General features: G+C 43.4%; 1 protein-coding gene across 5 annotated transcripts in view; it reads left to right on the top strand.

Annotated features, from left to right (window-relative positions):
• The window catches only part of AVL9 (AVL9 cell migration associated), a 204,781-nt gene that overhangs the window by 98,831 nt on the left and 80,276 nt on the right, over window positions 1-25,674 (top strand). For 4 of the 5 annotated variants that reach the window (XR_011556730.1, XM_070726316.1, XM_070726317.1 and 1 more), the window contains 4 exons: window positions 6,165-6,250; window positions 14,548-14,619; window positions 18,826-18,915; window positions 24,845-24,911. Coding sequence is in view for 4 of the 5 variants with exons in the window: in XM_070726316.1 (XP_070582417.1) it covers window positions 6,165-6,250; window positions 14,548-14,619; window positions 18,826-18,915; window positions 24,845-24,911 (315 nt within the window). In the remaining variant the exon portion in view is untranslated. The remainder of the gene's footprint in view (window positions 1-6,164; window positions 6,251-14,547; window positions 14,620-18,825; window positions 18,916-24,844; window positions 24,912-25,674) is intronic. The other variant, XM_070726320.1, reaches the window with a different exon arrangement.

Here is a 25,674-nt window from a genome sequence, read left to right as displayed (position 1 = left end):
CTGATTTAAGACCACCTACAGCACATGATAAGAAGCTACTTTTCAACCTTGAAGTGAGGCAAGCCAGGAGGCTTAAATGGTGCAAGGTGGATACAAAGGCAATTTCTAGCTTTATGAACTTGGAGAGGGCCCAATCCTGGGTGGAAATGGTTGCTACACCCACTCAAGACCCAAACAGAATCTTTATCAGGCATGCCAACTTGTGTAGCACACTATGAAACTTTTTAATAGAAAACTTGCCAGTCAGGAATCGACAGTCCGTAAGATCACATTGGTACGATCTTGAATGTTCTCGTTCAAAAAAGACACTAAGAGTAGTCATGCGTTCAGTCCAAAGAAATCCCACACCAAGTAATCATGCAAAGATGTTAACACTCAGACGCAACTACAAGAAATTAATAGCTAATAAGAAAGCTCACTATACAGCCACAGTCTGGTCTAAGCTTGAAAAGTCAGCAAAAGGGCCCAATCCAGCCATATTTTGGAACCTTGCATCTGGCTTGCTGAAGGAGTGCAAGCTCCTACTTGATATTCCCATCTCAGCCTCAATTTGGGAGGATTTCAATACTACCTTATTTGCCACCCCTGAGCAAGATAACTCAGGAAAGATGATGACTGAGCCCTGGATCCTTGATAATCTTTCCACCTGGCGATCAGTTACAGTGACAGAAATTAAACACATTATACAGTCACTGAAACCCAGTAAGGCACCAGATGAAGACTTCCTGCCTCCTGAACTTTTTAAGACACACAGTGACTGGTGAGTTCCACTACTGGCAGGTTTGTTTATGTACATAAACATCAGCCACATTCCAGCAGGATGGGAACTTTCCATTGTAGTTCCCATATATAAAAAAGGAGACAAGGAAGATCCTAAAAACTATAGACCCATAAGCCTGATTGATATAACAGCTAAGATGTATGCAAAACATCTCTTGAGGAAAATAGAGGACTGGGTAATTGAGAAAAATATAATTGTGGAAGAACAGGCCGGGTTCAGACACGAACATTCTACAATAGATAACTGCTTTGTATTACATCATCTTATTACCAAATATACAACCAAATATACAAACATCTGTTTACTTCTTTATAGACCTCAGTGCAGCATTTGACTCTATAAACAGAGATATCTTATGGAAGAAGCTGCCCAAGTTAAACATGTAACCTAGATTACTATATCTGATAAAGGCCCTCTATACAAACACATGTCTGAAAGTCCGTACTGGAGTCAGTGGCTCTCTTACTCAGAGCATCCTCACCTACAAAGGAGTCAGACAAGGATGCATCTTGGCCCCAATGTTGTTTATGTTAACGACATACCAGAATTTCTCCATTCCACGGACTTTCATATGCCAAAGATCCTCAATAGACATATTAACATCCTTCTATATGCTGATGATAAGGTTTTGATGGCACATTCTTGAATATTAATATTGAATATTAATAAGCACAAATCCAAAGTGGTGGTTTTGGGGAAAAGGCGAACTAAATATAACTGGTATCAAGATGGGGAGCTTATAGAACAAATAGATAGATTCACATATTTAGGGGTGGTTTTTACTGATACAGGGCCCTGGGCCAATCATTTTAAACAAAGTTCTATGAAGGCCATAGCAAACTCTAAAATGTTAATTAAACTACTTAGTTATAATCACCCAAGCTTGCTGCTTCCCATTCTAAAGGTCTATAAAGCAAAAACCACACCTGTGTTAACATATGGTGCTGAATTGTGGGGCCTGTTAAAGGCCGCAGCACTGAAACAAAACCAAGCATATTTTCTAAGAACTGTCTTGGGGATCAATAGAAATACACCTGCAGCAGCAGTAAGAGCTGAAACTGGCATTCATTCCATCCACAGTTTCTCCCTATGGAACCTGATAGACTACCAAAATGTGCTTAGAAGAACAGATGGGCACACTTCAACCCACTTCATGGATCAATCAACTTTCTCAAACTACCCTACATTTCGGCTTCTCAATACAACACCTGCTTTCAGCCAGACATCAGGCCAAGGCGATATTTAAACAAAGAGTCTTAGATATTAATACACAAACTGATATTGAGGCACTTGCTAAGTGCAGGTCACTGAAATGGCTAGCCAAGAACAAAATATCCTTTCAACTAGAAAAATACCTGACAACGGGTTTGACCCTATACCATAGAACAGCTCTCACTAGAGCAAGATTTGAGCAGTTAGATTTTATGGTTAAATATGGACGATTCCATCAAGTACCATATTTTGAGAGAACATGCATCTGCGATGCACCAGAAATAGAAGACATTGTGCATGTCCTACTTAATTGTAAATTATACTTCTCAGTAAGATCTCAGTATTTACTGTCCCTACTTGAAAAAAATCACACATTGGAACTGTAATAAACAACTATCTTACTTTCTGTGGGGTACAAATATATATGTAGTTTCTAGAACTGTTACATTTATAGTCAGGGCTGTCCAGATGAGAACACATTTTATAGAACATATTGGGGTGGCATGCAAAGGAGATGAATTCACTTAAGAATATTTTTATACCAGTATCTTACAATTGTTTTAACCTAAACCTTTGCATGAGTTATATGTTCATGTTTTACTACTTAATTTTAGCTTATAATACTGTATTCCAACTCATTTATTTTATCTAATTTTATTGTATTTTAACCAGTTTACACTGCTGTATAGTGTTTATGATGAGTCACAGTTTTATGATGACCGATGTAGTCACTATTTTTGCTTTGATTTGGTCAATTGACTAATCAAATAAAATTGAATTGAAAATAGTCCCTCAATGGTTCTCCGCCATCGGGGAACTAACATAGATTGTCTTCAGGCAATTGTCTCCTTATCTCAAGGCAGGATAGACAGTATTAGGGAAACTTATCACTCAGATAAACTTCTAGAAGAGTGCCTATCATTCTCCTCTCCTCCCTTCTAGGCAAGATTATATTTATTTATTTATTTGATTTTTTAAAATAATAATAATAATTATTATTATTATTATTATTATTTATTGGATTTGTATGCCGCCCCCCTCCGCAGACTCGGGACGCAGACTCGGGACGCAGACTTGGGACGGCTAACAACAATAATAAACACAACATGTACAATCCAATAATAAAAAACAACTAAAAACCCCTATTATAAAACCAAATATACACACAAACATACCATGCATAGCTTGTAATGGCCTAGGGGGAAGAGCTATCTCAACTCCCCCATGCCTGGCGGTATAAATGAGTCTTGAGTAGTTTACAAAAGACAGGGATGGTGGGGGAAGTTCTAATCTCCGGGGGGAGTTGGTTCCAGAGGGCCGGGGCCGCCACAGAGAAGGCTCTTCCCCTGGGGCTCGCCAAACGGCATTGTTTAGTCGATGGGACCTGGAGAAGGCCAACTATGTGGGACCTTATCGGTCGGTGCGGTAGCAGGCGGTTCCGGAAGTAATCTGGTCCAATGCCATGTAGGGCTTTAAAGGTCATGACCAACACTTTGAATTGTGACCGGAAACTGATCGGCAGCCAATGCAAGCCATGGAGTGTTGAAGAAACGTGGGCGAATCTTGGAAGCCCCACAATGGCTCTCGCGGCTGCTTTCTGCATGATCTGAAGTTTCCGAACACTTTTCAGAGGTAGCCACATGTAGAGAGTGTTGCAGTAATCGAACCTCGAGGTGATGAGGGCATGAGTGACTGTGAGCAATGACTCCCTGTCCAAATAGGGCCACAACTGGTGCACCAGGCGAACCTGGGCAAACGCCCTCCTCGCCACAGCTGAAAGATGATGTTCCAATGTCAGCTGTGGATCGAGGAGGACGCCCAAGTTGCGAACCTTCTCTGAGAGGGTCAGTAGTTCCCCCCCCAGGGTAATGGACGGACAGATGGAATTGTCCTTGGGAGGCAAGAACCACAGCCACTCTGTCTTGTCTGGGTTGAGTTTGAGTTTGTTGTCACCCATCCAGGCCCCAACAGCTTCCAGGCACCGGCACATCACTTCCACTGCTTCGTTGACGACATGGGGTGGAGATGTATAACTGGGTATCATCGGTGTATTGATGATACCTCACCCCATGCCCTTGGATGATCTCACCCAGCGGTTTCATGTAGATTTTAAATAGCAGGGGGGAGAGGACCGATCCCTGAGGCACCCCACAAGGGAGGGACCTAGAGGTCGACCTCTGACCCCCCACTAAAACCGACTGCGACCGACCAGAGAGGTAGGAGGAGAAGCACTGAAGAACAGTGCCTCCCACTCCCAACCCCTCCAGCCGGCGCAGAAGGATACCATGGTCGATGTTCGATGGTATTGAAAGCCGCTGAGAGGTCGAGAAGCACCAGGACAGAGGACAAGCCCCTGTCCCGGGCCGGCCAGAGATCCATCAACGCGACCAAAGCAGTTTCTGTGCTGTACCCGGGCCTGAATCCAGACTGCTGAGGACCTAGATAATCGGCTTCTTCCAAGGACCGCTGGAGTTGGAGCGCCACCACCTTCTCAACAACTTTCCCCATAAAGGGAAGATTGGAGACTGGACGGTAGTTATTAAACACAGATGGGTCAAGGGAAGGCTTCTTGAGGAGGGGGCGCACAAGTGCCTCCTTATAAAGGGCCGGAAAGGACCCCCTCCCCAAGGAGGCATTGACAATCTCCTGGACCCAGCTCCGTGTCACCTCTCGACTGGCCGAAACCAACCAAGAGGGACACAGATCCAGCAGACAGGTGGCAGAACTCACAGCTTCAATGGCCTTGTCCACTTCATCAGGTGTCACCAAGTCAAACTCCCCCCAGACTGATGGACAAAGACATTTAGCCCCAGTCACCTCGACTGACTCATTGTCAGCTGATACTGCTATGCAATTGGAGTCGAGATCAGCCCGGATCCGAGCAACTTTATCAGCGAAAAACAAGTTAAATTCCTCGGCACTACCCTGTAAGGGCTCCCCAACTCCCCCCTGATTTAGAAGGGAGCGGGTCACCCTAAACAGAGTGGCTGGGCAGGATTCCGCTGATGCAATCAAGGTAACATGATACGCACATTTTGCCGCCTTGAGCGCCACTATGTAGGTCTTAATAAAAGCTCTTACAAGTGTTCGGTCGGATTCGGACTTACTCTTCCTCCATCGCTTCTCTAGACGTCTCTTCTGGCGTTTCAACTCCAGGAGCTCCTTGTTGAACCATGGAGCTCTACGGGATTTAGTGCCACAGAGAGGCCGCAAAGGCGCAATCCGGTCGAGAGCCTCTGCTGCAGCCTTGTTCCAGGCCTCAGCAAGAGACTCCACCGAGCTGTGGATGAGTGAATCTGGTAAAACCCCAAGCGCCCTCTGAAAGCCCTCAGGGTCCATCAGGCGTCTGGGGCGGAACCTCCTAATTGGTTCCGCCTGCCTGCGGGGGAGGATTGGAGCCAGGAAATCAAGCCGCAGTAGAAAATCCTTCTCCTTAGACTCAGGGTGGCTTACAACATATTAGCAATAGCATTTTTTAACAGAATTGTTTATGATCAGGAATGTTCAAATTAGTATACCAATGCAATAGGTATTCAAAAAAAAAAAATTATACTAGCTAAAATCAACCTTTTTCTTAGTCCAGGTCAAATAGACCTGGGAACAGAACAAGTGTATAGTCATTTCGCTCAGCAAAAACTAAGCACCGCCCCCAAAAAATACTCATTGAAAGAACTCCTCAATGAGACAAAGTCATGTAATTTCAAGTTTCAGATATGCAGGGAAAAATTTTTACAGGTTGTCAAACACAACAGCAGGGTTTTAAAGGAATTTGAGTGTTAAAAATATTACTGATGCTGAACTTTTGTATATTGATTCAAGTTAAACAATTATTTAGGAGCAGTACACTGGAACGAATGATGCTGTGGATATAGAAACTCTTTAACTGGATCCTTCTTGTCTGGAATGCCCTTTATCACCATGAAAAAAATCCAAAGTATACTTCAGTATGATTAAAATCACATTTAAAAAAACATAGTAAAACCATGGGTTGTTCAGAATAATCATATGTACATTTATATTACCAAAGCAAAAGTTGCATTTCTTCCTCTAATTATAGTGTTTGAATTTGAAAATTAAAAATTTTCTGTCCTCAGGATTATTTGAAAAATTATAGTATTGAAGAAACTTGTTTCAATGTGATAGCAAAACAATCTCTTCTCTTCTTTTTTAGACACAGTGTTTTTCCATTTGCCACCAAGAAGTGGAGACCGAAGCACAATATATGGGGTCTCTTGTTATAGGCAAATTGAAGCTAAGGTAATTATTCTGAAGTTAGGTAAACATTTTATGACAATTTATTGAAAATGCACTAGAGATATTCTTCAATTTACAACCATGGTAAAGTCTGAAATTTCAGTCCTAAGTCGAAGTATTTAACCAGATTCAATTTTACAAGTTTTTACACTGGTTATAAAGTAAGTCACTATGATGTTACCAAATCATGTGGAGGGCAGCGAAAGTTGTGGCAAAGAGATGCCGATGAGCGGAGTGCAAAGTCCCATCTATTTCTCCAGCTTGGAGAAGCCTTATGGGGTCAAGTCCCCCTGGAGGGGTGACAAGGAAAGAGAGGATGCTTTGGAAGACACGAGAAGAGCGCAGTCTCCTTGGTTGACCCAAAGAAAATTCCTTTATCCAGTGGAAAAAAGGATCGCCATTTTGGTTGAAGTGAAGCACTGAAGCAACTCCACCGAGTGGAGTTCAGGATGCTGGACGGTGGCACCAGCCAGTACCGAAGGACCGGGCGGGCAGAGTGACCAGCGATCGGGAGAGAACAGAGGCCAGGATGAGCTAGAACCACCAAACAGAATTGAAGGCACTGGCTGGTGAGAGTGACCGGTGTCAGAGAAACTGTGAGGTAGAGTGACCAGTAATGAGACTGATTTGCCCAGGATTAATACTAGAGGCAACCAGAACTGGGTATGCTTGCTGGGGGTGATAACTAGCAATGAGAACTTTGTTCTATTACACCCCCCTCATTCTTATCTCCATATGGATAGTACCATTGAAGAAGGGACAATTTTTATCCCCAATGGAAGATCTTGTGACCCAGCTTACTTAAGGACAACATTTATTTTAAATTTTGACTTGAATTAATGTATTAATGAACTTTTAGGTTAATGAATTCTAAATTAATTGATTTAGTTATATTAATTGTATTTTAATGTTTTGTAATTTTTTATCTAATGTTTTTATTACTGTATTTTTAAATTAACTTATTGAGGTGCTATTATAGTGATGGATGATTGGGATTGGATGGAGAGTATGTATGAAATAAATGGGATTAATGCCATGAATGGAAGGGTCAGTATACCTAGCAATGTAGAGGCAGGAGGGATGGAGGAGCCTATCTTTGGGGTGGCAGAGGCCCAGAGTATTCTGGTCTTGCTGGGGAGAGGCAGATATGGTGGGAGACATGGGATAGGCTGCTCCCAGGGAAAGAGAGCTCGTTGTCTGAAAGCAATTTCTTGTTCTGGCCCCATGAGCTCACCCCGGGGTACTGGTGACGATCAAAATCTGGACCCTGGGCTCAGGCTGTTGCTTCTCAATGCCAGGTCAGTGGTAAATAAAGCTCTTCACATCCAGGACTTACTCCTGGAGGAGGAGGCTGACCTGTTATGCGTGACTGAGACCTGGCTGGGCTCCGAGAGAGGAGTTCCTCTCACTGAAATGTGCCCTGCTGGGTTTCAGGTATGGTACCAGCCACAACCCCAGGGAAAGGGGGGAGGAGTGGCTATTATAGCCAAGAAAACCTTCAGCCTACGCAGACTCATTGCTCCTGAGATTGCGGGTTGTGAGTCCCTCTTTTTGAAGTTGCACTTAGGGGTTCAGTTGGGCTTGTTGCTTACATACATGTCTCCCAGCTGCGTATCAACAGCCCTGCCTGTGCTGTTCGAATAGGTAGCTGGGCTGGCGGTGGAATTCCCCAGATTTATTGTCTTGGGGGATTTTAATTACCGTCACTTGGTGAATCGTCTGGGTTAGTGTAGGAGTTCATGGTCGCCATAGCAGGGTCCAACTCATGAGGAGGTCATACTCCTGACATGGTATTCCTCTCAGAGCAGCTGAGCAATGGTCTGAGATTAAGGGGCTTAGATATCTTGCCTTTGTCATGGTCAGATCATTTTCTGCTATGGCTTGATTTTAAGGCTCCAATCACCCCGCATAGGGAGGCGGAACCGAGTAGGTGGTTCTGCCCCAGACACCTAATGGATCCAGAGGGCACTTGGGGTTTTACCGGATTTGCTTATATACAGTTCTGCAGAGTCCCTCGCTGTAGTCTGGAATATGGTAGCAGTGGGAGTTCTTGACCGAATTGCACCTTTGCAACTTCTCTGTGGCAGCAGACCCTGGAGAGCTCCTTGGTTTACCGAGGAACTCCAGGGGATGAAACGCCACAAGAGACGTATGAAGAATCGCTGGAGGAAAAGTAAATCTGAATTTACCGAACAGTTTTAAGAGTTCATATTAAGACTTATAAAATGCCCGAACCTGATTGATCCCTCTAAAATATTAAAATATAAGGACATTTTACACCCGAAAAGAAATATAAAAACTAGGCAAGAACTTGAACTACAGAACAATGTTAGACTGGTGGATTTATCTACAAATAAAATCCAGATATATTAAGGATAAGGAAACCTCTGGTACTGATACTTCGACTAATACTCTAGATAAAATATTGACAGGACAGGAAGATAAACTAATCTCTAAAATCTATCAACAACTCTTAGAACACGACAGACCAGAAGACATAGTTAACCCTGCTGTTCTGTTCGGGTCTGTGAGACCCGAAATCAAAGTTTGAGACCCTGTAAAATTTTCCCCCTGCATATCTGAAACTTGAAATTTCATGACTTTGCATCATTTCAGGAGTTCTCTCTATGTATTTTTATTTTTTGGGGGGGGGGGCTTCTTCTTGCTGGAAAAAAAAAGTCCCTAGAGTTCTGTTCCCGGGTCACCCTGACCCGAACCGAAAATTCTTCATTTGAAGTGCGTATGTTTGGTCAATTTGAAAACTTTTTTCACTTGGAAAGTGGTCTGAACATTTATTTATTGATTAGATTTATTTATTGATTAGATTTGTATGCCGCCCCTCTCTGCAGACTCGGGGCAGCTAACATCAATAGTGAAACAACATATAACAAATCTAATATTTAAAATAATTTTAAAAACCCTAATTTAAAAAACCAAACATACACACAAGCATACCATACATGAATTGTATAGGCCTAGGGGGAAGGGAATATCTCAGTTCCCCCATGCCTTTCGACAGAGGTGGGTTTTAAGGAGATTGCGAAAGGCAAGGAGGGTGGGGGCAATTCTGATCTCTGGGGGGAGTTGGTTCCAGAGGGTCGGGGCCGCCACAGAGAAGGCTCTTCCCCTGGGTCCCGCCAAATGACATTGTTTAGTCGATGGGACCCAGAGAAGGCCAACTTTGTGGGACCTAACTGGTCGCTGCGATTCGTGCGGCAGAAGGCGGTCCAGGAGATATTCTGGTCCGATGCCATGAAAGGCTTTATAGGTCATAACCAACACTTTGAATTGTGACCGGAAACTGATCGGCAATCAATGCAGACTGCGGAGTGTTGGTGTAACATGGGCATATTTAGGGAAGCCCATGATTGCTCTCGCAGCTGCATTCTGCATGATCTGAAATTTCTGAACACTTTTCAAAGGTAGCCCCATGTAGAGAGTGTTACAGTAGTCAAGCCTCGAGGTGATTAGGGCATGAGTGACTGTGAGCAGTGACTCCCGGTCCAAATAGGGCCGCAACTGGTGCACCAGGCGAACCTGGGCAAACGCCCCCCTCGCCACAGCTGAAAGATCTTTCTCTAATGTGAGCTGTGGATCGAGGAGGACGCCCAAGTTGCGGACCCTCTGTGAGGGAATCAATGATTCCCCCCCCAGGGTGATGGACGGACAGAGGAAATGGTCCCTGGGAGGCAAAACACACAGCCACTCTGTCTTATCAGGGTTGAGCTTGAGTTTGTTGACACCCATCCAGACCTCAACAGCCTCCAGGCACCGGCAAATCACATCCACCGCTTTGTTGACTGGACATGGGGTGGAGATGTACAACTGGGTATCATCCGCGTACTGATGATACCTCACCCCATGCCCTTTGATGATTTTGCCCAGCGGTTTCATGTAGATATTAAATAGCAGGGGGCAGAGGACCGACCCCTGAGGCACTCCACAAGGGAGAAGCCTAGAGGTCGACATCTGACCCCCCACTAACACCGACTGCGACTGACCGGAGAGGTAGGAGGAGAACCACTGAAGGCAGTGCCTCCCGCTTCCAACTTCTCCAGCTGGCACAGAAGGATATCATGGTCGATGGTATCAAAAGCCGCTGAGAGGTCAAGAAGCACCAGGACAAAGGATAAACCCCTGTCCTGGGCCCGCCAGAGATCATCCATGAACATGACCAAAGCAGTTTTCGTGCTGTAGCCGGCTCTGAATCCTGACTGTTGAGGGCCTAGATAATCAGCTTCTTCCAAGGACCGCTGGAGTTGGAGCACCACCACCTTCTCAACAACCTTCCCCAGATAGGGAAGGTTGGAGACTGGCCGATAGTTGTTAAGAATGGCTGGGTCCAGGGAAGGCTTATTGAGGTGGGGGCACACAAGTGCCTCCTTGTAGGGATCCGGAAAGTACCCCCTCCCAAAAGAAGCATTGACAAACTCCTGGACCCAGCTCCATGTCACCTCCCTGCTGGCCGAGACCAGCCAGGAGGGACACAGATCCAGTAAGCAGGTTGGCGGAACTCACAGCTCCAATGGCCTTGTCCATTTCATCAGGTGACAGCAGATCAAACTCTTCCCAGACAGATGGACAAGTACGGGCCCCAATCACCTCTACTGACTCGTCAGTCGACTGTTATCCAATCGCAGTTGAGGTCCGCCCGGATTCGAGCGATTTTATCTGCAAAAAATGAGTTAAAATCCTCAGCACTACTCTGTAAGGGCTCCCCAACTCCCCCCTGGTTAAGAAGGGAGTGGGTCACCCTAAACAGAGCGGCCAGGTGGAATTCCGCTGCTGCAATCAAGGCAGCATGATACACGCATCTTGCCACCTTGAGCGCCACTTTGTAAGTCTTAATATGAGCTCTTACAAGTGTTCGATTGAATTCGGACTTACTCTTCCTCCATCACTTCTCTAGACATCTCTTCTGGTGTTTCAACTCCCGGAGCTCCTCATTGAACCATGGAGCTTTACGGGGTCTAGTGCCGCGGAGAGGTCGCAATGGCGCAATCCGGTCAAGAGCCTCCGCTGCAGCCTTATTCCAGGCCTCAGCAAGAGACTCCACCGAACTGTGGACGAGTGCATCTGGAATAACCCCAAGCGCCCTCTGAAATCTCTCTGGGTCCATCAGGCATCTGGGGCAGAACCACCTAGTTTGTTCTGCCTCCCTGCAGAGAAGGATTGGAGGCAGGAAGTCAAGCCGCCATAGAAAATGGTCTGACCATGACAAAGGCAACACTTCTAAGCCCCTTAGTCTCAGACCATTGCTCAATTGCTCAGAGAGGAATACCATATCGGGTGTGTGCCCCCCCTCATGAGTCGGACCCTGTACTACTTGTGTCAGGTCCATGGCTGTCATAGTGTCCATGAACTCCTGCACTAGCCCAGAGGTTTCACCAAGCGATGGTAGGTTAAAGTCCCCCAAGACAATTAGTCTGGGGAACCCCTCCGCCAGCCCAACTACCTCCTCGAGCAGCACAGGCAGGGCTGTTGACACGCAGCTGGGAGGCGGGTACATGAGTAACAAGCCCATCTGAACCCCTAAGTCCAACTTCACCAGGAGGGACTCACAACCCGCAATCTCTGGAGCAACGAGTCTATGCAGGCAAAGGTCTCCCTGGCTATTATAGCCACTCATCCCCCCCCTTCCTTGGTGGGGAGGCTGATGCCATACCTGAAACCTGGCTGGGCAAATTTCAGAGAGAGGAACTGCTCCCTCTGGGCCCAGCCAGGTTTCAATCACACATGCCAGGTTGGTCTCCTCATCCAGAATCAATTCCCGGATGAGGAGAGCTTTATTTGCCACCAACCTGGCATTGGGTAGCAGCAGCCGGAGCCTAGGGCCAGAATTACACTCGTCATCAGTACCCTGGGTTGAGCTCACGTAGCCGGAAGGATCGCTATTAAGCAGCGATCCCTCCTTCCCTGGAACAGCTAGCTCTATGGCTCCCGCCATATCTGCCTCTCCCCAGCAAGACCAGAATATTCTGACCCTCTGTCACCCTAGGGAAAGGCTCCCCCTCTCCTCCTGCCTCTCCAGCGTCAGGTGTGCCAAAAATTTCATTCACACCGTATCCATTCGCCTCATCCAGCTTCTTAGGATGTTGGCTAAGGCTGTCTTGATGTTGTGTTTGCACAGAATTTTGCTGATTTTTTCTGAGGTGTCTTTGATGTAAGGGAGGAGGATGATGCCGTTGTCCTGTTTTGTGTCTTGGTTCTTGGGGATGTCTCTTTTTGGATGTCCCGTTGTCCTGTTTTGTGTCTTGGTTCTTGGGGATGTCTCTTTTTGGATGTCTCGTTTTGGATGAGGTCGCAATGGCGCAATCCGGTCAAGAGCCTCCGCTGATTTTGCTGATTTTTTCTGTGGTGTCTTTGATGTAAGGGAGGAGGAGGATGCCGTTGTCCTGTTTTGTGTCTTGGTTCTTGGGGATGTCTCTTTTTGGATGTCTTGTTGTCCTGTTTTGTGTCTTGGTTCTTGGGGATGTCTCTTTTTGGATGTCTCGTTTTCATTGCCTCTCTTTGGAATCCATTGGAGACTGTGTAATTCAGTTTCCAGGTGGTCTTTGTCGGGTAGGCATTTGGTTCTGGAGATGAGGGTCTTGGCTACGGAATTGATCTGTGCAGGATGGTGGTGGGATTTTGCGTTCAAGTAGCAGTTGGTGTGTGTCTTCTTCTGGTAGATGGTGTGTCCTAGGGAGCCATTGGATTTTTTGTAGATTAGGACATCCAGGTAGGGAAGTTGGTTGTTGGTTTCTATTTCCATGGTGAATTGTATTTTGGGGTGTAGACTGTTGAGATGTGTGAGGAAATTGTCCAGTTTTTCTTTCCCATGTGGCCAAATTATGAATGTATCATCTACATATCTAAGCCAGAGTTTGTGTTTGTGTTCAGATTTATCCAAGGTGTTGGTTTCAAAATATTCCATGTATAAGTTTGCGATGATGTGTAAGAGGGATGATCCCATGGGGGCTCCTTCTATCTGTTTGTATCTTTGTCCATTGTGGATGAAGTATGTATTCATCAGGCAGTGGTTGGTCAGATTTAAGATGTGCTTCGGGGGGTTGTATTTGTTTTGGATGGCAGTTGGGGCTTCTTTAATAGGCACTTGGGTGAAGAGAGATATGGCATCAAAGCTTACAAGAAGGTCACTGGGTTGTAGGTTTTGTTCCTTTATGATTTCTATGAAGTGGAATGAGTTTTGTACATGAGACGTGATGGATTCTGCATAGGGCTGGAGTTGTTTGGCAAGAAATTTGGCAAGATTGTGTAGGGGTGAGCCTATGGAGCTTACTATGGGTCTGAGTGGTATTCCTTCTTTGTGTATCTTGGGGAAGCTATAGAACTTGGGGCATCTGGATGATTTTTCTCTGGGGATGATTCTTTGCTGGATTTCTTCACTGATGGAAGAAGCTTTTATTTTGGATTTGGTGGTTTTTTCCAGGTAGGTGGTAGGATCTGTGCTTAGAGGTTTGTAAGTGGGATCTTGGAATAGGATGGATAGTTTGTCTTGGTAGTCAGATGTGTTCATCACCACAGTGGCATTGCCTTTGTCTGCTGGGAGGATGATTGTGTTATTGTCTTTCCTCAAGTTGGTGAGTGCTTTTTTGCTAATTTTTCTGCAAGTTGCTTTTGGGTGGAATGCTGGAGCAGAGGACATTGGTGACTTCAAGTCTGATTTTGTTGGCTTCATCTGGGTTGATTTTGGTTAGGGTGGCTTCAACTCTGCTTATGATGTTTTCAGTAGGGATGCGTTTGGGGGCGACTGCAAAGTTGAATCCTTTGGAGAGGACGTTGGTTTCTGCTGTGGTGAGGGTCCTGTCTGATACTGTACTGTATGCTTCATGAGTTGCTATGGAAAGGGTTTGGGCTTCTGGTGTTTTTCCAAATCTACGAAAACATATATATATTATGTATGTATGTATGTATGTATGTATGTACGTATGTTTATAAAGAAATTAGTGAATCCAACTGAATCAGTAATCTGTGTGTGCTTCTGCTTTTGATTTTATGTAACAAACTCTGATAATTTATTTGTAGAAAATGAAATGAGTAAAAAAGTGACCCAATGGGTTCACATAGTATTAACTCCAAACTAGTAGTTTTCCGTGATGTAACTTTTTCTAATTTAATGCTTTAATATTTACCTATTATATTCAGTAAAATGGATCTTGCCTCCAATCAAGTTGCTAGTCTACTGAACTATTTTTTTCTGGATATTTAAAGTTAGTAAATAAATGTCATATTTTAGTGGAAAAATGTTTGCTTTTAAATGGAAATAAGATTTTATGTTTAATTTTTCTTCCTTTAAGGCATTGAAAGTACGGCAAGCAGATGTTACTCGAGAAACAGTACAGAAAAGTGTGTGTGTTCTAAGTCAACTGGTAAGAGATAAGACAGCATATGATATTTGGGTTTTGGATATATATTTTACATATATCATATGAATAATTGCATGAACTGAAATCTGAACCAAAGATATCCTTTCCAGACGGTATGTCTGACAGAGAAAAATATTCTACATAAAACAGTTAAATAAGAGCAACCCCATTAGATATGTTCATACTACTATACTTTTTAACATAGCATATTGTAATGTAGGGTACAACAAATATTAAAACTTATATGTCAGGCCTCCTGACAGAATAACAGGGATAGGGAATGGGAGGAGTGAGAGAGAGAGAGAGAGAGACGTTGGAACTACAGCACATTATTTGTGCAGAGCTATAGATCGACTGTACAAGGCGAAGCTACCATTCATTTCCCTGGATTGGTACATGTGATGCACTTGTGGGGTTGGGAATGAGCTTTAACCTAAAAATAAATCACGGAAGTGAAATTCAGTGCTGATATTATCACGGCAGAATCCAGACATGGCTCTGATAATAAATGGAACTTTCTGGAATTGAATTTATTTTTCCAGATGCTAGCTGGTTCACTGACACTATATTGTTTAAAGTCTTTTAAACTTTAAGTTCCACTCATGTGAAACTAAATTTAGAAAATGGCATTCAATTCCTGGCTCCCGTTTTAAGAAAAAAGAAAACTATGATTCCTTACATGATTTTTCTGTTCTTTCTGAGTATGTGTTTGAATTCAGAATATGAAGAAATAGTTTATGAATATATTAATTGGAAACATAGAGTTAGGAATTGGTATCTTGTTATGCAAAATAATGCAATGTTCTTCACAATTAATTTAGATTTAAATACTTGCCTGTCTAATCTTGTCTCCCCGTTTGTTATTCTTTTACAATATCAATTTTTAATGAAATAGAATGAGGTACTTTGCACATATTTTATTATATTACTATCTAATGTTTTGAATAAAAGCATATTAAAAAAGCAACCCATAGATTGTATCATTATTATTATTATTATTATTATTATTATTATTATTAATTAGATTTGTATGCTGCCCCTCTCCGAAGACTTGGGGTGGCTCACAACAACAAAACAGTACAAATCCAATAATTAAAACAATTTAAAACCCTTAATATAAAAAACAATCATACATCTCATACAATCTATACATAAAATGAAAACGGCCCAGGGGAATCAATTCCCCCATACCTGACGACAGAGGTGGGTTTTAAGCAGCTTAACGAAAGGCAAGGAGGGTGGGGGCAATTCTGATCTCTGGGGGGAGCTGGTCCCAGAGGGTCAGGGCCGCCACAGAGAAGGCTCTTCCCCTGGGTCTGCCAAACAACATTGTTTAGTTGACGGGACCCGGAGAAGGCCAACTCTGTGGGACCTAACTGGTCGCTGGGATTCATGTGGCAGAAGGCGGTCCCGGAGATATTCTGGCCCGATGCCATGAAGGGCTTTATAGGTCATAACCAACACTTTGAATTGTTACCGGAAACTGATCGGCAACCAATACAGACTGCGGAGTGTTGGTGTAACATGGGCATACTTAGGGAAGCCCATGATTGCTCTCGCAGCTGCATTCTGCACGATCTAAAGTTTCTGAACACTTTTCAAAGGTAGCCCCATATAGAGAGCGTTACAGTACTCGAGCCTCGAGGTGATGAGGGCATGAGTCACTGTGAGCCATGACTCCCGGTCCAAATAGGGACGCAACTAGTGCATCAGGAGAACCTGGGCAAACGCCCCCCTCGCCACAGCTGAAAGATGTTTCTCTATTGTGAACTGTGGATAGAGGAGGATGCCCAAGTTGCAGGCCCTCTCTGAGGGGGTCAATGATTCCCCCCCAGGGTGATGGACGGACAGATGGAATGGTCCCTGGGAGGCAAAACCCAAAGCTACTCTGTCTTATCAGGGTTGAGCTTCAGTCTGTTGACACCCATCCAGACCCCAACAGCCTCCAGGCACCGGCACATCACATCCACCGCTTCGTTGTCTGGACATGGGGTGGAGATGTATAACTGGATATCATCCGTGTACTGATGATACCTCACCCCATGCCCTTGGATGATCTTGCCCAGCGGTTTCATGTGGATATTAAATAGCAGGGGGGAGAGGACCGACCCCTGAGGCATTCCGCATGGGAGAAGCCTAGAGGTCGACCTCTGACCCCCCACTAACATCGACTGTGACCGACCGGAGAGGTAGGAGGAGAACCACTGAAGAACAGTGCCTCCCACTCCCAACCCCTCCAGCCGGTGCAGAAGGATACCATGGTCGATGGTATCGAAAGTCGCTGAGAGGTCGAGAAGCACCAGGACAGAGGATAAACCCCTGTCCTGGGCCCGCCAGAGATCATCCATCAATGTGACCAAAGCAGTTTCCATGCAGTAGCCGGGTCTGAAACCCAACTGTTGAGGGCCTAGATAATCACCTTCTTCCAAGGACTGCTGGAGCGCCACCACCTTCTCAACAACCTTCTCCATAAAGGGAAGGTTGGAGACTGGACAATAGTTGTTGAGAATGGCTGGGTCCAGGGAAGGCTTCTTGAGGAAGGAACGCACAAGTGCCTCCTTGTAGGGAGCAGGGAAGGACCCCCTCCCCAAAGAAGCATTGACAATCTCCTGGACCCAGCTCCATGTCACCTCCCTACTGGCCGAAACCAGCCAGGAGGGACACGGATCCAGTAAACAGGTGGCGGAACTCACAGCTCCAATGGCCTTGTCCACTTCATCAGGTGCCACCACATCAAACTCTTCTCAGACAGATGGACAAGTACGGGCCCCAGTCACGTCGACTGACTCATTGTCAGTCGACTCTGTTATCCAATCGGAGTCGAGGTCTGCCTGGATCCGAGCGACTTTGTCAGTGAAAAGTTAGTTTATGCACAGTTAGAACCATGTTGCTTTGAAAGCCAGATGTTTCAAATATGCTTTTTCTAGAGGCAGCTGGACTTTCTGGTTTGTTTGTTTGTTTTTAAGCCATTTTGCTTCTCATCCAAAACATTTTTTCAGCTCTGACTAGATCAGTGATTTTCAACCTTTTTTGAGCTGTGGCACATTTTTTACATTTACAAAATCCTGAGGCACACCACCAACCAAAATGACACAAAATGACACTCTAACACTAGTGGTGGCAACATTTACCTCCAGTCCTGACCAGGATTAGAAATCGGGACCATGGGAAGGAGAAGCAGCTTCAACTACTCACCGCGGTCACACAATGACAAGTGCACGGCAGCCCGAGCGGGGACCTTCCTTGGTGTGGATGAGAGGCGGCCTGCTATTGGATCATCGCTAGTGGTCGGGATGAATCCTAGAAGGTGATTGGTCAATGAGCGTTCCCGATGCCTCCACTCTTCCTGACGCTGGGATTGTGAGGGGAATGTTTATGTTCGGATGGAGGTGGCTGGCGACAGACCAGATAAATAGCCTCCGCGGGCCCCACGACACATCTGACCATGTCTCACAGCACACTAGTGTGCCGTGGCACAGCACACTAGTGTGCTGTGGCACACTGGTTGAAAAACACTGCGTCGGTGGGGAGTGGAAAGATTTATAATCCTTGCAAATAGTTGGTCATTTGTATTCTTTTAGCAAGTCATTAAGGTCACCTAGAGGTTTATCTATGTCATAAGGGTCATCTGAGTGGTGCAAACGGGTGTGGAGTCTTCTTGGAACTGTTGAAATGACTATGTTGTAGATTGGAGATAAATGTTGTCGTATCCCTCCCCCTCTTTTGAGAGAGGGCTGTTCAATTTTGACATAGATGGCCTCTTTGACTCTTCTTTCAAACCAGCCATCCTCTCTGTACAAAATGTGGACTTTGCTATCTTCAAAAGAGTGGTCTATGTCTTTTAAATGCAAATGGACTGCTGAATCTAGTCCTAATCTGTTTGTTCTCCTGTGTGGTATTATGTGCTTATGAAGTGGTTGTTTTGTTTCCTGAATGTACCTATCTGTACCTGACTCATTACATTGTACTGCATATATCATGTTGCTCAGTTTTTGTTTGAGTGTTTTATCTTTTATTTTGTCCACCCCAAAAGTAAAACACCTATACGATATAAAATAACTGAGCACTCCAATTCATATTCATAAATCAGCTGTAACTGCATTTGATATATGGCTTGAAGAATTTGCAGTGTGTTCAGATTATTTAAATTCATCTGTTTTTAATGAGTAGGTCTTTGTACATATAACATGATGCTCTTTTTCTTGCAAGCCTCTATATGGGATACTTCAAGCTAAGTTGCAACTAATTACACATGCCTACTTTGAAGAGAAAGACTTCTCACAAATTTCAATTCTTAAGGTATGTTTTAAATATACAAAAGTAAAATAGTTTGAAAGCTTACAAGAGAGAAAAGGAGAGAGAAGGAAGGAGGGAGAGTAGTGAGAGAGCAAGAGTTCTTAGTAACATTAAAAGTGGAATGGAGGAGCCTTTGCTGATAGAAGAGTAGCTACTAAGAACCAAAAAAGGCAAACCTTTTTTGTTTTGTGTTAAAAAAGAAAGGTGTGTAGTTGTGCTAGCATGTGTGCACATGACCACACCCCTTTCCTCCTCCCCATGCATGTGCATACACACCCGCGCAGTCCCCCGCGCATGCCTTTCTGAAGCCTGGTCGGCAGTGGTGGGTTCATATCGGTGTGGTTCTGAGTGCCACATCAGTGTGAACCCACTGATGCAATTTCCGGCAATTTTTTTCTGGCGTCTCTGTGTTGGAAGAAGCCCTCCAGCCTGCCCTCATGTCTTCCTCCAAAAAATAACTGAGAAGCTCCTTCTCAGGAGACGCCGGGGAAAAAATCACCAAAAATTGCATCAGTGGGCTCATATCAGTGCGGCACTCCGCCTCACACCAGTATGAACCCACCACTGCTGGTAGTGAAAAAAATGCCTAAACGAGCAAACCGGGAGTACATTTTTCAAAACTTCTAATTTGCTCATTGGGGGGATTTTTTTGCCTCCAGCGCTTCAGGGAAGCTTCTCTGAAGCATCCGGAGGGCGAAACAGCCTTTTCCAAAGCTGAAAATCAGCTGGCCAGAGTGCGCATGTGCGCCTGAGCTGAAACATGGAAAAATCTCTGGTGCCCTCCCATGTGGCTCTAAATACCACCTGTGGCATGCATGCCATAGTTTTGCCATCACAGACCTAGACTAGTGAACCTTTTTTCCCTCAGGTGCTGAAACTTCATGCCCATAATTCAATGCCCCCACTCCCCACCACCCACATATTTACACATGCCCCCCCGCCCGCCCACACACGTCATCCCCTGCTTCCTTGTTTCCTGACTTACAGTGGACCCAGTAGGCCTTTTTTCACCCTCCCCAGATGCCAGAGGCTTTCCTGGAGCTGGAAAGGGCAAAAACGGCCTCTCTCACCCCCCTGGAGGTCTTCTGGAGGCCAAAACCGCCGTCCCAGAGCCTCAGCACAAGCTAAAAATCAGCTGAACTAGGGAAACTGCTTGCGTGCTGGCATGTATGGCTCTGCGTGCCACCTGTGGCACACGTGCCATAGGTTTGCCATTATGGGTATATACGCTTATCAGAGTCCATGATCAGAATAGAATGGAAGGTTCAATTTAGTACATTCTTTGCAACATAGATAATCCTCATGTAATGACTAGTTCAGTGATAGGTAGCACCGATGAGTGCTGGTTAATCCTTGGTCCCCAAAGTTAAGATCATTATAGTGCCTCCAAAGTTACATGATCAAAATTTGGGTGCTTGGCAGCCCATCTGCACTTATAACCACCGGGACTTTTCAACTCCCACTTGCCTTTCTCTCCTTTATCTTTGCCCTTTAGACTTTGTTACCTCTGCTGGTCTTGCCACCCTGTGCTCTGCTGGCTCTGATTTTTGTCAGAGCTTTAAAAACTTTTAAAACTTTTGCTTTGGAAGTTGGCGTCCTTGTCCAAATTGCATGTGGATCTTGTTTAATATTTTTGGGGTGTGTGTGTAAATTTTTTTAAATTTTTCTCCATACAGATTTTTTCAATACATTTGGAAATATTTTCATATTGTAATAAAAATAGTATCAAGTTAGTACGTTATTTATAATTAATCTCCCCCCCAAAATTATTGGTTCCAAATTAATTCCTTCTGGTATCAATCCAACCCCCCAACCATGACCTCTAATTTTGTCATCTAGATATCTAATTTTCTTCTAATTGATAATATCCTTCTCCTTTAGTACTTCAAATATGCCATAGTGCCTGCTCCTCCTTCTTGTGTATTCTCTCCAAACCGTTACAAAAAAGAAAACTTTATCAACTACAAAAAATAGAAAAAAGAAAAAAATATAATTCAAAAAAGAAAAAGGAAGAAAAGAGAAAAAAAGAAAAAAAGAAAAAAGAAGGAGCAAGGTAGACAAAAAGAAAAATCAAACTCTATTATTATAGGAATATTAAAACAATATAAAAATTAACCAAACCATTATTTTAAATCTTCATTTAATAATCATCTTAATATTATAATCATATTTCATCCCAAGTCATAATCAATTAATATTCAAATATTTATTACTTAATTATCATTGTGTTTCCCAATAATTTCCATAACCCAATGATCTAAATATTTCTATTTCTGTACTTCAATTCAATTCTATACTTCAATAATTAATACAGTAACTTGAAATGTATCTTAAAAACAACACCTAATAAATCTAGCTATATCGTTTCATAGTTAATGCATATTTAATAATCTATCATCCCTCCTCGAAACAGCATCTTTGCCAATCCTTGGGGCTTTTATTTTTTCTCATTTTAAACCCATATATTTTCTCATTGCCTCTCTTTTTACCAAAATATAAGATCTTATTCATTCCCATTCTGACTTCTTTCTTACTATGCCATTTCCGGGGTTTCAGGTCATACCTATTCTTCATTTTCTTAGTACTTAAACTAGTGCCTAAATCATCAAGAATATGACCATCAACCCATCAATCCCTTCTTTAATCATTTATAAAAACCACTATTTCATTAATATTGTGTCCTTTAATCAATTCCTTATGAGAGTGCCCCTCTGATGATTCATTTCTATTTCCATTTCTCTGTTGCTCCTTCAATTCCAGCTGTTGAAAACTCTTTTCTTTTTCTCTTTCAATTTCACTATAGTTTTGATGAGAAATTTCAATATAAGAGATGGTGTTGTCATTTCTATTTTCTTCTTTCCATTCTTGAAGATCTTTAAGTACTGTATTTTTCAGTGTATAAGACGCACCTTTTTACTTCAAAAAAGTGCATCAAAAACTGGGTGCATCTTATACATCAAACATTGCATGGGGGAAGTTGTGGGGAGGTCAGCAGTGGTGGCGGCAACCTTCCCTTAGTCTGGTGGCAGTGGTTTTCACTAAGCTGAAAAGAAGCTCAGGTGAGTGACAGGGGCCGGGCAGGGGCATCTCTTCCCAGCTGAGGTGGCTTCTCTCAGAGTGCCCTTTGCTGACCACCACGCCCTTCCAAGGCACCCGGGAAGATGGGAGATTGGGGTTGGGATCTGATGGAGCCAAGCCCCCTCCCACCGGATGATCAGGGCCACCCCACATGCCTCCTCCACTGGCTGGATGCCGACCCTGCGAGGAATGCCTGCTGATGGGCAGGTGAGATGGGGCACCCGGCGGCAGCTACGGAGGAGTGGACGGGCATCCTGCAGAGCTCTGCGCATCCAGACAGCAGAGGAGGCATGCGGGATGGTCTTGATCATTCGGCTCAATCCTTTCTTACTGCCCACTGAACCCATTGCACTGGCAATAAGCTGCTGCTGTTGTCAACACGTAAAGGATACTGCCAACCACCCAGGCTGGCATAACCCCTTGTGAGCCATCCCTACTACCCCCGCTGGGCACCGCCTGAACACCGAGGCCTCCACTGCAGCAGGGGACCAAAGCCCTGCGGACGGGCCAGCGGTCTTCCTGCTCAAGAGCCTGCCTAGCAGCTCCCCAAAACCAACCCACCCATCAGCTGCCCACGAAGACACGCCTGGTCCGGGAGAAGCCTGCCGTGGCTGTCCAGGAGAGGTCTTGCGGCCGCGCAGCTCCTTCCCCCTGGACCACAGCCATGTCAACCTTGGGGCTTGTCTATGCCTCCAGTGATTGGTGGAGGTGCAGGCAAGCGGAGTGGGCCCATCCAAGGGTCTCTGGAGGATGGAACAATAGGAAGGAAAGGGCAACGGTCTTCAAACCTGCCAAGATTAAGGTTTGTGGACTTCAACTCCCATTCCTTTGGTAGCATGACTGGTGGAGGAATTCTGGGAGTTGAAGTCCATAAGTCTTAAAGCTGTCAAATTTGAAGACCCCTCAGTTAGGGGTTAGGAGTGCAAGGGTCTTCAAACCTGGAAAGTTTAAGCCTTGTGGACTTCAACTCCCATTTCTGAGCTAGCATGACTGGTGGAGGAATTCTGGGAGTTGAAGTCCACAAGTCTTAAAGCTGTCAAGTTTGAAGTTTGTAAAAAGTGTACATGGTTTTAAAAAGTATACATGGTTTTAAAAAGTATACATTGTGGTAAAAAGTATTCTGCTACACTGGTATTTTATTGAACAATATAATATTACACCATTTGGTTCAGAATACTTTTTTCCTTGTTTTCTTCCTCTAAAATCTATACCCCCAAAAATATGTCATATACCCCCCTTATACCTTCCTCTAAAATCTTATAAACCCCAAAATACGGCATATTCTTAAACAAATCTCTTGTCTTCCATCTTTGCAAAGTTAATATATCTAAAAATTTTGTCCATACATCCAATTAGCATTTATATCATCCAGAAACAAAAATGTTCCAAAACAGATTAAATCCTTCTTTCCCTCTCTCCCTTTCCAAGTTCAAATAAAGTTCAAATCCAAGATGTTCTCTTTCTATTTATTCTTCAGTTCCTCTTATCACTTTTAAAAAGAAAACAATCTGCTTAGTTCCATTTCATCAAGGACAAATTCAGTGAATGATAAATCCAACCAAATGTTGCCTCAACTTCACCAGCAGATGTCCTCAATATGCAATCACAGTTACTCCCTGTTCTTCAATTCCGACTTTAAAATTTAAATTATGCTAATTCTAAAAGTCCAATCTTATATTCCAAATTTCCACAAGTAAAAAGGCAATTTATAAAGTTCTTGTGTTTTTAAAGAAATGTTAAATATTTAAATGTTGAATAATATGTTCAAAAATAGTAAAGCCACAGCCATTTCTGCTTCCGCCCAACTTCTGAAACAGAAAATCTTTTTAAAGTCTGAATCAAAGTCCCCTCTGGCAAAATCACTCATCCTTTCAGCAAACGTTTAGTCTTCTCAGCCTCCAGCACAAAATCTTATGTTACTTATGCTTCCAGATGACTCCTGATACTTCAGATCTAATCTTCCCAGCATGAAGTCACCACGGGTATGGCGACCAAGGTCATTTTACCCACTGCCAGTTGAGATTGAAAATCTACATTTCATGGGGCATGCAAGTCCCAAAATGACATGAGACAAAGACCCCTTTTCACCACCACCCCTTTCCAGGGAGGTTGTGGGCCGATCCATCTGGAATCGGCAGCTCCAAACAGCAGGGATTCGGCATCCCCCCACAAGTGCAAGGGAGAAGCCATCTCGCCGCAGCGTTGCCCACATCCTTCTCCCCATCTTTGTCTAATTGGAAAGGCTTGTGAGAAGGTCACAGCTTTAAGGCCTAGTACACTAGCTTATTTGTAAAGGGCCAAGCTGGGTGTGCCTGAGCAGCAGTAATAGAAGGAAGAAGATGCAAATGTCAGCTGTGGGTGGCAGGGCTCACATAGCCCTGTAATTCAGGTCTGCTGAATGTTAGTTTCCTCTTACCTTACAAGAGAAACACTAGATCCTGGTGTCTATTGTTAGTAAGCTAGAAGGCAATTTCTAGCAAGAATCTGACAGCCAGTTCTATATGCTTAAGAAAGAGTTATTGCTCTTTGCTTTCTGAAAGAGTACTCACTCTAAAAGCTACAGAAATTATTGCTAAGTAATATTTTTAAAAGCTATAAGTACATGTTATTTGCAGAATACCATACTATGATACACAATCTTTGCAAAATTCTGTTAAAGCTACATCTAAAACAGTTCTGAACCCCAGGATTCTAAGGATGGATAACTATAGAGACTGCAAAAAATGTTAGATCTCTTAGAAAAAGTACGGTATTTTGGTAGATTTTTCTTATACAAAGTAGACCTTTTCTTTTCTCCCCTAAAGTTACTTTGTAAAAAAAATGCTCATGCTTTCAACATGTTATGATTTTTTAGGAATTGTATGAACACATGAATAGTTCACTGGGAAATTGCTCACTGGAAGGGTTGCAAATTTATCTTGGTAAGCTATATATGGTAATTTCCAACTTTTATAAGTATTTTATTACGTATAAAGCTTAATGCCAATCCTGTAAGTCTGAAAAGATTACCAGTTATTTTGATTATTTTTCCTATCTGTCAAGTACCTGTGTATCATGATTTGTGTATCATGTGTCATATAAAGTATTAGGTTTTGTGGTCATTTCAACTTCTTTTTTGCATTTCAATTTCTTTCTGAGGAATTTCTTACAAAATAGTTTTCAGAAACCACAAGCACAATATTAAACATATATTATTGTAAACAGATCATTAAAAAAAAAAGAAAACAGATCATTCAATCTTCATTCTATTTTTCTCTTGAAGGACTTGATATGAAAAGTTAAAATCCAAATTACTTTTGAGGACAAATAAAATAACTGGACTTTTTTCACTATAATTTTATCCTTCTCTTCTTATTTTAATTAATAGTGCAAGCAAGCTTCTCTAATGTATAATGAATCTAAATCAATTTACGGTATATGACAAAAGTTATGCACCAAGTTTATGCAAAGTCGTATCTTGTCTAAAATATTCATTATAATAAGTAAATAATATATTGCTCAGTGATGAGAAATAGTATTGTCAGTTGATATATCCTTCAAAAACTTGCTCCATGTTTTAAAGCAATATTAGACAAAGAAGAAATACAATGCAATAAAAAAATCTTTTCTTAATGGTGGTAGAAACCAGGTTTAAGGATACTTCTCATTTAAGGATGCTTCTCATGGCAAAATGATTAATGAGCC

This window comes from Erythrolamprus reginae, chromosome Z, assembly GCF_031021105.1.
Source record: "Erythrolamprus reginae isolate rEryReg1 chromosome Z, rEryReg1.hap1, whole genome shotgun sequence".
Taxonomy (NCBI): domain Eukaryota; kingdom Metazoa; phylum Chordata; class Lepidosauria; order Squamata; family Dipsadidae; genus Erythrolamprus; species Erythrolamprus reginae.
This window is presented reverse-complemented; position numbering and strand designations above follow the sequence as displayed.